Source organism: Scardinius erythrophthalmus (assembly GCF_964197995.2).
Source record: "Scardinius erythrophthalmus genome assembly, chromosome: 6".
NCBI lineage: Eukaryota > Metazoa > Chordata > Actinopteri > Cypriniformes > Leuciscidae > Scardinius > Scardinius erythrophthalmus.
In genome coordinates this window covers 4,042,408-4,055,784 of record NC_138226.1, presented here as the reverse complement: position 1 = coordinate 4,055,784, position 13,377 = coordinate 4,042,408, and the positions used below count along the sequence as shown (strand labels likewise).

The 13,377-nt window shown below is 36.3% G+C and overlaps 1 protein-coding gene across 1 annotated transcript in view; it reads left to right on the top strand.

Moving 5' to 3' along the window:
- The window catches only part of LOC308692077 (potassium voltage-gated channel subfamily H member 7), a 97,428-nt gene extending 86,730 nt beyond the window's left edge, over positions 1 to 10,698 (top strand). Inside the window, exons 10-13 of the mRNA XM_081367784.1 lie at positions 2,243 to 2,448; positions 2,561 to 2,645; positions 5,668 to 5,883; positions 10,346 to 10,698. Coding sequence (XP_081223910.1) covers positions 2,243 to 2,448; positions 2,561 to 2,645; positions 5,668 to 5,883; positions 10,346 to 10,506 — 668 coding nt within the window. The 3' untranslated portion in view covers positions 10,507 to 10,698. The remainder of the gene's footprint in view (positions 1 to 2,242; positions 2,449 to 2,560; positions 2,646 to 5,667; positions 5,884 to 10,345) is intronic.
- The last annotated feature ends 2,679 nt before the right edge of the window (positions 10,699 to 13,377 follow it).

Below are 13,377 nucleotides of genomic sequence, written 5' to 3'. Positions count from 1 at the left end.
TCGCCTCTGCACAAAAAGCCTCTGATGAGCTAAATGACGATTTTTGCGTCATCTGAGTTTTTTTTCCAGACACACAATACAGAAATCTCTCGTCTCCAGGGGACATGAGGGAGGGAAGCACGGTCATTCCAGAATACTACCGGGTTTCTACTGATACAAAGCTAACCGGTGAAGTATCCCTTTAATAATGTTCTTTGGATCCATTAAGAAGAGAAAGTGCTTCTCATCCCTCCTGTGCTCCACTGGAAGGCCCACAATGCTTCACTTCTGCTGCTTCTTCATGGTGAGATTTAGAAAGGTGTCAGATCCCTTATGAACAGCCGTGTCAGGCATTTTAGCCAATTGAGTTTAATGTCACCTGCAGCTCAGTCACGTCTCTCTCATTTAAAGCAGAATCACTCGGTGGGCCTGACATTTACCCGGGAGCGGCCCAGCTGAGAGCCCGCTGATTTTTGAGATAAACTGTAACTTGAATGGACTTTGGTGCAGGACGTTTGTGGCATTTTATAAAACATGAGAGACAATGGTAAGGAAAGATGTACAATTAAAAATAAAATACATTTGCACTTCCTGAACAAGCAGTGCTTGTAAAGGTAAAAGTTGAGATACATTACTGTTCAAAAGTTTTTTTTTCAACAAGATGTATTAAAATTGATTAAAAGTGACAGTAAAGTCATTTATAATGTTACAAAAGATTTGTACTTTTTAACTTACTATTCATCAAAGAATCCACAGTTTCCACAAAAATAGCAGCAAAAACTGTTTTGAACATTGATAATAATCATAAATATCATATTAATCATCACATTAGAATGATTTCTGAAGGATCATGTGACGCTGAAGACTGGAGTAATGATGCTGAAAATTCAGCTTTGATCACAGGAATAAATTACATTTAAATATATATTCAAATAGGAAACAGTTCTTTTAAATTGTAATAATATTTCACAATATTTCTGTTTTTACTGTAATTTTTTGATCAAATAAATGCAGCATTGGTAAGCATAAGAGACTTTAAAAACATTTTAAAATCCTACCAACCTCAAACTTTCGAAAGTCAGTGTTTTATTATATAAAATTCTTTGTTTCTGCAATAATGAAATGCTGCATCACATCTGTCATATCGCTCAGCGCACGTCTTGTTTTCAACTGCACACCGGAATCAATAGTGTAAAGGCGGCTATAAATAATATATGCAAGGAAGGCAAGACTAATTACAATTCAGAATGCAAATAGAAGAAAGAAAGAAGACAGAAAAGGAGGGGTTTATAGAGACTGTTTCTTTTATCAAACATTTCAGACACTGTGAGAAAAGAGCTGATGCTGCGTTGTATATTATGAGACGATTAAAGTGTTTTTTGAGGAGGCTTTAAAATAAGGAGCCTTTAAGATAGCATAAAAGTGGCACTTTAATTCAAAAGAGCAATTCAAATCCTGTTTTCTGAGATCTTTAAAGAAAGGCAAAAGAACAAACAGTTGTTATTCAACGAGAGGTCGAGGGGAAAAGAACAGCATATACAGTACCTGACATCATCTGATTCATAATCTCCACAGGCAGAGCGAGCGCTGGTAATCCGCATGACCTAAACTGACCTTGCTTGTCCAGACACACGTACTGTATACACACACAATCAGCATCTGAAATCCCATGCAGACACAAGCATATAGATCAGTCTCTGAGGCGGCATAGTGTGATACGGCTTCTGTGACAGTAGTGCACATAAAAAAGGCAACATGTGTGACCCTGGATCACAAAACCAGTCTCGAGTCGCACGGGTATATTTGTACAACAATACATTGTATGGGTCAAAATTATCCATTTTTCTTTTATGGCAAAAATCATTAGGATATTAAGTAAAGATCATGTTCCATGAAGATATTTAGTAAATTTCCTACCGTAAATATATAAAACGTTTAGTTTTGTGAGTGAATGCAGCACAATCGTGAACATAAATGAACAACTTTAAAGGAGATTTTCTCAATGTTCAGATTTTTTTGCACCCTCAGATTCCAGATTTTCAATAGTTGTATCTCAGCTAAATATTGTCCTATCCTAACAAACCATACATCAATGGAAATCTTATTTATTCAGTATTATTCAGCTTATTTATTATGTATAATCTCAATTTCTCAACCCATGTGACTGGTTTTGTGGTCCAGGGTCACATTTGTCTAAACATGTCATGCATCTGCGTTCTAGACTTACGACAAACCTAACCTGAATGTGTGCTTTGCTCTCCAGGTAAGAATGATATATTTGGAGAGATGATCCACCTGTACGCCAAGCCGGGGAAGTCGAACGCTGACGTCCGAGCGCTCAGCTACTGCGACCTGCACACCATCCAGAGAGAAGAGTTGCTGGAGGTTTTAGACATGTATCCAGAGTTCGCAGACTATTTCCTCACCAATCTGGAGCTGACCTTTAACCTGCGGGATGAGACTTCAAAGGTACTTCCCATCGAAAGCAAGAAATAATATACAAAACATGAAATGAAAGCATTTCTCAGTCACCCCAGAGATCATTATTGCATGTTGTTGTTGGGCTCTTCTTCTTCTTCAGAGCATTTTTTCACAAGCCAGTGATTCAGATGGAGAGGATACGAAGAGTCGAAGGAAGATCTCCTTTAAACGTAAACCATCACAAGGTGAATATGATCCATTGATTCCATTACACCATGACACATTTAGGACCTTAAAATGGTTAAGCTGGCTAGCTGCGTTTCCATTACCCTTCAAATTGCGCAAATTGAAATTGCGAATTTAAAATTCACCCAATGGAAACACGTCAATTTCGCAAAAACTCCCATTTATCGCAAAAACGTTTTTACGCTCGTATGAGGAGGTTTTTCAGGCAATTCGAAAAAGAAATATTTCGCAAAACTGCAATGGAAACAGTTTTTGCGCATTTACAGTCACCTGACGTAGATGACGCGGATGTGTTTGGACAGAATACGAGACAGAGCTCTTTATCAAATTCATAAAAGACAAAAGAATTACAGGAATACTGGATTCAAAACCTCAAATAAATGCCACAATCAAGACCTCGAAGCAGAAGTGAGTGAGAAACACCCAGAAACACCTCATATGTGCCGCTCATAGTATAAGGGTCTTTCCTTGCCATTAATGATTGGATAACACACATACGTCTCCTTTGATTAATAATAATGGCCAGTGCGGTGGCTGAGATACATAAACCTACCAACGTCCATCGCTATGATTTTTGGAATGACTTACTGGAATGACATAACATCGGTTAATGGAAACGCCGTCATTTCAAATCTGTAATGGAAACGCGCCTAGTTTCAGGGGTGTGTTTTCTCCCGTACAACAATGTAACTCGCTGGTTAACTACCAGAGTATGAGGCATCTTTGAAGAAATCAACAAGCTAGTCATGACTGTTTTCCCAAAACCGTACTGTTGCAAATTTGTTTGAGATCGAATTAATGCCATATTTTTGGCTGTAAATTATGGACATGGAATCAGAGGACAAATTAAAAAAAAATCCTCAGTAATTTTGCTTTATTTCAAGATTCAATCATAGCTTCGTTCTTACGTACTAGAGCACATATAGACATGCACACTCTTCATAATGAAAGATATATATTTATAAAAACAGATTTTTATTTGGCCGGACAGTATATATGTATATATATATATATATATATATATATATATATATATATATATATATATATATATATATATATATATATATATATATATATATATATATATATGAAGAGTTCAGATGCAAAAGCCTCTAAGTGCCATCTGAAATTTTCTTCTAGACTGATCATTTTTATCAAGCTTGTATATTTAAGTTCAATAATTTCACTGAAATGACATTGAAAATGACCTATTAATTGTCATTTAAGTGAAACTACTAAACTTAAATATACGAGCTTGATAAAAATGATCATTCTAGAAGAAAATTTCAGATGGCACTTAGAGGCTTTTGCATCTGAACTCTTCATATATACATACATATACACACACAAACATATATACACACTGCCCAGAGAAATAAAAATCTCTGTTTGGAGTTAAACAGGCAAAATACTTTGAGTCTATGATTTGATCATTATTGCAGTGATTATTATGTTTCTAACCCTAATTGATGGAGTGTGTAGCTTTTCATTTCTTAAACAACCATGTATGAAGACACATCATGGCCATATCCCAGGATGACAATGTCAAGATTAACCCGGCTCAAATTGTGAAAGAATGGTTGGGAGGGAGAAAGAAGAATCATTTTCACACATGAATCGGCTCCTCTGAGTTCAGATCTTAAATTCATTGAACGTCTTTGGGATGTGCTGGAGGAGACTTTACAGAGTGCTGGACTCTTGCATTGACAATACCAGATCTTGATCAAAAACTGATGCACCTCTTGATGGAAATAACATCACAACATTTATCTCCATCAAGAGGTGCATCAATTTTTGGTCACGATCTTGATCCCTCTGTAAAGTCTCCTCCAGCACGTTAAGTTGTGTGACTTGTTTAAGTGGCATCATTATAGTGTTATTATTGCAGAATAAACTGTTGTTTTACAGCTGTAATCATGATGAACGTCTACGTCTCTGGTGAGCTCTTAAAACACTGTTGGGACATTTTAAAACACTTAACGTGGAAAAACACTTAAGTGCACAACTTCAACGACCAGGGAGAATCAAATTTATGGTCATAAAAATGATCTACTCCGTAGTCCAAGGAGAAAGTCAATATTTTTTAATGCGAAGCGTTTTTGACCTCATTGACTCCTATTACAGGGAAACAGCTTAACGCTGCTTAATGTACTGAGACACTGACTGGAAAGAACATTCAGTTTTTGCACCTCAATGATTATAAAAACTCTCTATAGATGAGGCCATAATCTTACATTTGTGTACTATAATAAAACATGAGCAGTGAAAATAACTGTAATGTTTAACAATGATTATATGCTTGTAGACAGTGTTTATGATTTATGATCAAGGATTGAGAAAAATATGTTATTGCTTTGGCATGTTTAAACTATTTCTTCATAACAGGCTTCTATGGGAAGAAAATGGTCACAATAAGGTTTCATTTGTTAATTACACTATTAAACAATGAACAATACTTCTATAGCATTTGTTAACCTAATGTTCATTTTAATATTTACTAATACATTTTTAAAATCAAAATTGGTATCTGTTGACATACTTGAACAAACATTGAATAATTGTATTTTTATTAACTAACATTAACAAAGATTAATATATTCGGTACAAAAATACATTGCTCAATGTTAGTTCATGTTAGTGAGAAATGAGACCTTATTGTAATGCGTTACTAAATAAAATGCAGTGTTTTTTGGTCAAATTATATTTATGGTTTGGTTCAAACTTTACATTTTATTTAATATTAAACATTCATTCAAAGTAAAAAGATGATTTATTATAAAGTCTGGACTTAATATAGTTTCTTTAGCCAAAATGTTAATTAATGTGTGTCAATATATGTTTTTGGCTTAATTTGACCATAAACAGAGCTAAATTAGCTATGATTAGCTTTTTTTAAGTTGGTTTAAAGTATAGTTTTTAGTCAGATCTCTTTCTGCTTAAAATTGTGTTTGGACAGTGTTGTTTTTCATCGGGTCTGATCTTCAACACGTTTTGTACCCCTGACCGATCGTCCCGTAGTAGGAAGCCTGAAAGAAGCGGACAGCGAGTGCCGGACGGAGCGGCGCGAGTCTCGTCTCAGCTCTAAGAGAAGCTCTGAGGACCGTCACACCTCCAGAGACGAGCAGCAAAGGCTTCTGGGAGCAGCAATAGTGGAGTATCCATCCGTACAGAGCTACACCTCCACGCCGGGCTTCAGTCATCCCGCAGAGGACGCCGAAAAAAAGACATATGATGGTGAGGATTTAGTGGTAGCTCATCTTAACACCATGTGTCATTGTTGTCCGTTTCTGTTGCATCACAAACCTGAAGAGACAAATATACACACACAAATTCACAGGGTAGTCACTCCATAAATTGCATTCTCATCCAATACAGAACAATGATGCATATTTTAAAAAAGAAACATGGTGCTTAGTAGTTTCTTTATTTACAGTAAGTAAACCGCATTAACTAACAAAATGCTTTTATTTTTTTCTTAAAAAGGACATATTATGCCCTTTTTCAAAGTCTTGATTTTGTTTTTAGGCTCTACTAGAATAGGTTTTCATGCTTAAATGGTCAAAAAACACATAATTTTTCCCATATTCTCCATTATTGCAGCTCGTCTCTTCCCAGTCTGTCAGTAACGCTCTGTTTAGTTCCTGTCTCTATGAAGCCCCTCCTTCTGAAAAGCACACTGTGCTCTGATTGGTCGGCTGGAGCAGTGTGTTGTGATTGGTCAAGCGCTTCGAGCGTGTTTGGGAAATGCCCCGCCCCTTACCATAACCGCCAGTTTCAACACACTACTAACTAACTCAACCAGGCTCCGCCCCTTTATTCTACGTATGAATTATTTAAATGAGGAATATTGTGTTCGTTCCCGGAAGAAAACTCAGGACTACAATGGAGGCGTTTCAGGGAGTTCAGAAACAGTGACACTGATATAGAGAATAACTCTCGCTGGAGGGACTTTCAGAGCATTTTCATGCTCAAACTGCAACATTACACACTGAAGAAAGATGAACATTGAAAAAATCTATTTTATGATTACTGATTTAGCTTTGTTTATGGTGAAATTTAGACTAAAGTTGAGTCTAATTTGCCTGATTTGGTCAGATGCACATGGCTGGGAATTAAAGTCAGTCAGAAACATTGACGAAAAAGTTGTTCCCAGTCGTCCAGGAGAACAGTGTTCATTATATGATCTGTTTGGCAGTCGCCGCTCTCCCGTCTGTTCCCAACTGCACATTTTGCTTAATAAAGGTTTTGGTCGATCTCAAAATCCCTCAAAAGGATTTATGCCGACATAGTCCAAACCCTGTGTATTTCACTATAGAACTATCCATGATAATATTAATCTATTATAGCATTAAATAATAATTTCAGAATTTCTCACAAAATCATCACAACCGTCATAAGTTATCCACACATGCTTTAATTTGTTTCATAATAGAAAAACATATTTTCTTGTGACTATTGTAAACCTATTGCTAATAAAACTATATATATCAAGATATTTGATGTCTTGAATTCTAAATATTTAGTTGATCATTTATATTATTTGCACCATGATGGCAACATTAATAGTCAACTTAAAAACCTGGAAATAAAGGAAACACTGCATTATTTATACTTGTCATTAGTTTTGCATTCGTACACTATCATAATCCTTCAAGAACAATCTCTGCCAAAGCAATAGTAGCTTTTAAAGCGCTCTGTGCTTTCAGCGAAGAAGAAACAGGCTTTTAGCTTGATGGATGACTCCAAAACAAAAAACAATCTACATTCATCCCAAAAACTTTTCAGACATTGTTAGTCCTTAAAGCACTGCTTTACAGGGTATAAAAGGAAAGCAGAGCTCAGACACTGGGAAAAAAAAAAAAGTATTGATCGAATCAGTCTGTTCCTAAATCCAACCTAAAGCAACATGATGAGTGAGAGAGAGAGAGAGAAGTAGATGGCACGGTAAAACAGGGTCTTTCAGGAGCTTAAGGCACAGTGCGGCCCGTTTTACAGGCTTTAGGAAAATCCGCTGGGCATCTATTCCCTAACTCTCCTCAACGAGTACACAATGTTCCCTCCTGCGCCACAGACAACCACTAGAGAGGGGGATTGCCATTGGAATATGACCTCCACACACACACACACACACACACACACACACACACGCACAAACCCTCTAAACTCAACATGATTATCATGGCATTGAAATATTAAAGCGATGTAATCATTTACCTTCATGCCGTTCCAACCTCAGGACACTCTTTCCCATGTGGACGAGGGACGAGGCTCTGAAAAGCATATAAAACATTTTTTTATAAATGTGGTCCATTTAACTTATACACTTTATTTTGAATATTTTCATAAAGTCACATGATAGCTTTGTTCGACTGGAATTTAGTCGTTACTCACTGAAAATCTTCCCTCCGCTGTAGACATCAATGATGTTTGGCCATAAAAGAAGTATTTAAATACACAAACCAATTCACTGGTGTGATCATACTGTATATACACCTTGCAGAGTCACCAAAATATTAATATTTTTAATGCAGGGGGCCATAAAAATTTGATTTTGTTTTTAATTAGTACTGCCATGAATAAGCCATTTCATGCTTTTTTATGTTATTAAAAACATTAATTATTGACAAAAACATTTAAAAGATATTATTTTGCTTAATCTTATTTTCATAATTTAGTACTGCCCTTCAGAAGCTACAGTATATAAGACATTTACATGTTTCCCAGAAAACATAAGTTACATGTCAGTCAAAACCTGTATGACTTTTTTCTGTTTGTTAAACACAAAAGATGATATATTACACATTTACAGTGCATATATATTTTTTGTCAAATAGGAGTGAGTAAATGATAACAGAATTTTCATTTTTGCCTCAACTTTAATACTATAATTTATTGTCAGCTTTAATGTGTTACATGTTCTGGAAAAAGAAACAGCTCTTGCTGTGGGCATCTTCCTTTCAACTCTATTCACGTAATACACATAATACATGATTATGTACAGTACTTCATCTGATGTGAGCGGACATATTACAGGTCATGAAAGTTTCCCTGATTATTTAAAGCTTTTTTTTTCAATTTAATGTGTAGGCCAGGGTTATTATAGTTTACAAAAAATAAAACCATAAAAAATGTCCTTACTTTAAATTAAATAAACAACTGAAATAAAATATTAAAAAAATAAACTAGTTGCTAAGACTACATTTTAATTTTCACTTAGTTTAACTTGATGCACAAAAGTAAAAAACATATAGTCATGCATAGTAGCAATAATAAATAAAATGCATCTAATAAAATATTAAATAAAACATAAAATATATATATATATATATATAAATAAAAAAATTGCTGAAAATCAATGCTAACTGGAAATAATGAATGCAACTAATATTAGAATCATGCATCGTAACAATAAAAATAAAAATGCATCGAAATTTTTTTTTTTTTAAATGATATAAATAAAAAATATAAAATATTAAAACTAAGTAAAATTAAAATTAAAACAGAAAATGTAAAAATAAAAAAATGGATTCAAATATTAATAAAAATAGTATAAAAGTATTTCTACTAAAATAACACTGGTGCACTGTTATAAGTATTAACCCTTTTGACATATTGAGCTCATGTGTATGCTAGTGTACTTTAATAAGTTGACGAAATGAACTTTTAGCAGATTTATACACACTTAAAATGTCTCTTCCAGGGTATTGATGCCAATATTTGATATTCCCCAACTTCCGGTCTCAGCAGGAAATCTGCACTTCTCATGGTGCTTTTAAAGAGAAACCTCACCCGTCGTTGAATAAGTTTGTCCCAGAGATGATCACGTCAGGTGTCTTCTCAGTCTCCGTCCATGCATGAGGGTCAATCTGTCCTGCAGGAATGTCATTTCCCTACACTGCTCATCTCTGGTTCCTCCAGTCTCCGATCGGACATGAGTTGGCGTCTCGCGCGTAGACGGCCGTTCTGATCAGCGTGGAGCAGGTGTCTGTGAGAGATAACCATTGGCTTTAGTGTTTCTATTAGTCCTGAGCCTCACCGATAGGAAAGTCACAGCAATATAACACCAATACAAGCGCTAACACAGAGACAGCAGGCCTTTACACACACCTGAGATGCAATTTCGCACTAGATATTGTCACAGGTATTTTCAACTTACAGGTCGCAGGTGTGTTTGGAGAATCACGGACAACACTGAAAACCAATGCTAACTGGAAATAATGAATGCAGATAATATTATAATCATGCATCATAACAATAAAGACATCCTATTGGCTTTGCTGTTGATGTCGAAGGTCATGCGTCCAGTCACACTCTATGGTATTTTGATGCAAATCAATTTCTCACTTGTAAGAATCAAGCCAAATGGAGTTCTGTAAGGATGATGCATTTTTGTAGACCAAAAATGAGCATTTTAGCACTTCCTTTTCCATCTTCACAAATCCAGTGGGTATTTTTAATGGGTTTTTGGTTAAATGCCTGAAATAAGGGCTGTGCTGAATACAAGCTCAAGATATTATTCTACTTTCCCACATAAAATACATCATCAGTAATAGATACAACATATATTTATTATCATATGCACAGTAAGACAACACAATAGCCTATTGTGTTGTTTTTTTAAAGCTTTAAAATGAACACTAATGTTGCAACACTTGGATGAGCACCAATGCATGTGTGTATTTTATCCCTGTTTCAGATCTCCAGACTGACGGGTGGTTATCTGACAGTGTTAAAGCACACGTGGACACGACCGCACAGGAGCAGGCCGGCGCTGAAGATGACGATCTGGACGGTGACATCACGTATGGAGAAGTGGAGCACAGACTAGACCGACTGCAGGAACACCTGAGCAGGTGAAATAATGCTTCATTAAACAGAGCACTCGGAGTGAGCCGGGTTTGATGACATCGCAACACAAGCTCGTGATTGCTCAATCAATATTAATGCTTTAGTTGCAACAGTTGATTTCATACTGGATGGTAATTGGATATTAGATGGATAGTAAAAAAAAAAAAAGTAGGTATTCATAGATGCCACCTACGTCACTACAAATAGAACGCCGCCATATTTGCGACCGACTCGCCCGGTATGGCCGCCCAAACTGCCCATTTGAATGAGAGAGAGAGACAGAGATACCTGGAGAAAATTTCTATTTTAGGCTCCGATCCTTATTTTTTACCCCCAGTTTTCTGTAGTCCATTATAATCTGCCCCAGGCTTGCCCCAATTGGCCTTTCATGATATAGAAATACTTAAGTCATAGAGCTTCATAGCGCGCGTTCATGAGAGTCGAGGCGACGTCATGAATGAATCTATGAATCTGCAGCTGTTCGGCTGGCATGAATGAATCTATCTAATCCGTCCATCAGCACAGCCAGAGACATCAGCCGAATATCATAAAAGACTGCCATATCTGTCCGAAACAACAGATGTTCAATTGCAGAGGGAAGGTTTAATACACACAAATATCGAAATTAAAGAATCTTTCGAGTCGAATCTTTTTGAATGATTCGGCTGCGTTTAAAAGCTATCAAGAGGTAAGCTCAGTGATTATAATATAACGACTTAAATTGCAGTTTGTTCGTCACATAAAGCTATCATATGAATAAATAACGATATTAATATAACGGACGAGTCGTATTAGATCACTTTTATGATACTTTTGTGATGTTTTTTTGTCTTTTTTTTTTTTTTTGCGTGACAGCCCCCAGTAGGCTAATGTTACTCATTCACTTTCATTACATCGACAAGAAGAGTCTCCATTACATATACAAAAATGACCCTTTGTCTTCCACGGAAAGTAAACTTAAGGATTTGCACATGAAGGTGAGTAAATGACGGCAGAATTATCATTTTTGGAAGAACTAGTCCTTTAATATGCATTTCAAGGCTGAGATTATGCATCGTCTGCAGAGCTAACGTTAAAGTTACTTACACAAAATAACATCTAAAGCGCATGTGACGAAGACAATATCTTTATGAACTTAAGAAAAATATTTATTAGATTTAGGTAGGTATTAACTAACAGACAGACAGACAGTTATATTCAAAACAACCCCAAATCTTACTAACTTACCATGATAAAGTGCATTTAAACAGATCCAACAATAAAATGAAGACAAAACATTATCTGTCGATATCTGTCTAATGTTGGCCACTGCAGTATAGGATGGAAATATAATTAACCACAAACCAACATGAGACTTCAAGTCTTTTAAATAAATGATTCTCTCTTCTTTTGGTATAGAATAAAATACCAGTTCAGGGTTCCTCTTTCGGCTGTTGTTGCAGCCAACTGCACAACATATTGCATTACTGAGACCGCCGCGGTCGCAAAGATGGCGGGGCAAAGGTACAGTGACGTCATGTGAATCGAATGAATTACGAACCAGTATGGGGTCAGGTGATTGAAGGAGAGGAGTTATGTGACATTAGCTAAAACAAGGTATGGTTGTTTCATATGTTGAGCATCAGTTAAAAAAAAAATTCATGAAAGATTGTGAAGACAAACTTAAAGTGTCACTTTTACGCTTTTTCAAATATTCCCTTTAATGCAGTCTGTGAATATAAAAGGTCTGCAAAATTTTAAAGATCAAAGTGCACCACAAAAAGTTTTTGTCTCCCAAAAGAAAGAATCTTTTAAAGAAAAGCTCTCAGAAAGGAGGGGTTTAAAGAGATAGGATCTTTGAACAAACCGTTCTCAGACTCTTTAAGAAATAAGGTGATGTGCAATGTATATTATGAGAAAATTAAAGTGTTTTTTGACCTTTGATGCATGTAAACCTGTTGTAGGAGACCTGCAAAACAAAATTAGGAACCTTTAAAATAGCATAATAGGGGCACTTTAAAATAAACATTGAATAACATGGAGTGATGCATTGGGCACAATAAGAGCAGGAATGTGCATTATTTTTTATTATTATTAAAGTAAATAAGTGCATATTTTTATTATTTAACCATTATGATGCAACACTATTACTGTAACTATAATAATTAAGTGATTTTTTTATTAAAATGATTTAATACAATTTAATAATTTCATTAAATTAATAAAATATATGGAAAAATTATTCAAGCAAATTTAAAATGACTTTCAATTTATGTTGCATTCCTGTGCATGATTAAATAAATAAATAAAAATGATCAAGTTGATAGCTTCCTTTAGTTACATATGTATATTTAAAGGTGCAGTAAGCAGTTTCTGAAAAATGCTGTTGGAAGTGGATCAGACCAAGCAGCACAACAAACATTTAGCCAATCAGCAGTAGGAGGCGTATTCACTAATGTTGGGGGAGGAGAGAAAATGAGCCAATCACCAGTAGGGGGTGAGTCCACTCATGATGGGGGAGGAGAGAGTGAGCCAATCAGCAGTAGGAGGCGTGTCCACTCAAGATGGGGGAGGAGAGAGTGAGCCAATCGGCAGTAGGGGGCGTGTCCACTCAAGATGGGGGAGGAGAGAGTGAGCCAATCAGCAGTAGGGGGCGTGTCCACTCAAGATGGGGGAGGAGAGAGAGTGAGCCAATCAGCAGTAGGGGGCGTGTCCACTCAAGATGGGGGAGGAGAAAGTGAGCAAATCAGCAGTAGGGGGCGTGTCCACTCATGATGGATGAGGAGAGAGTGAGCCAATCGGCAGTAGGGGGCGTGTCCACTCATGATGGGTGAGGAGAGAGAGTGAGCCAATCGGCAGTAGGGGGCGTGTCCACTCATGTTGGGGGAGGAGAGAGAGTGA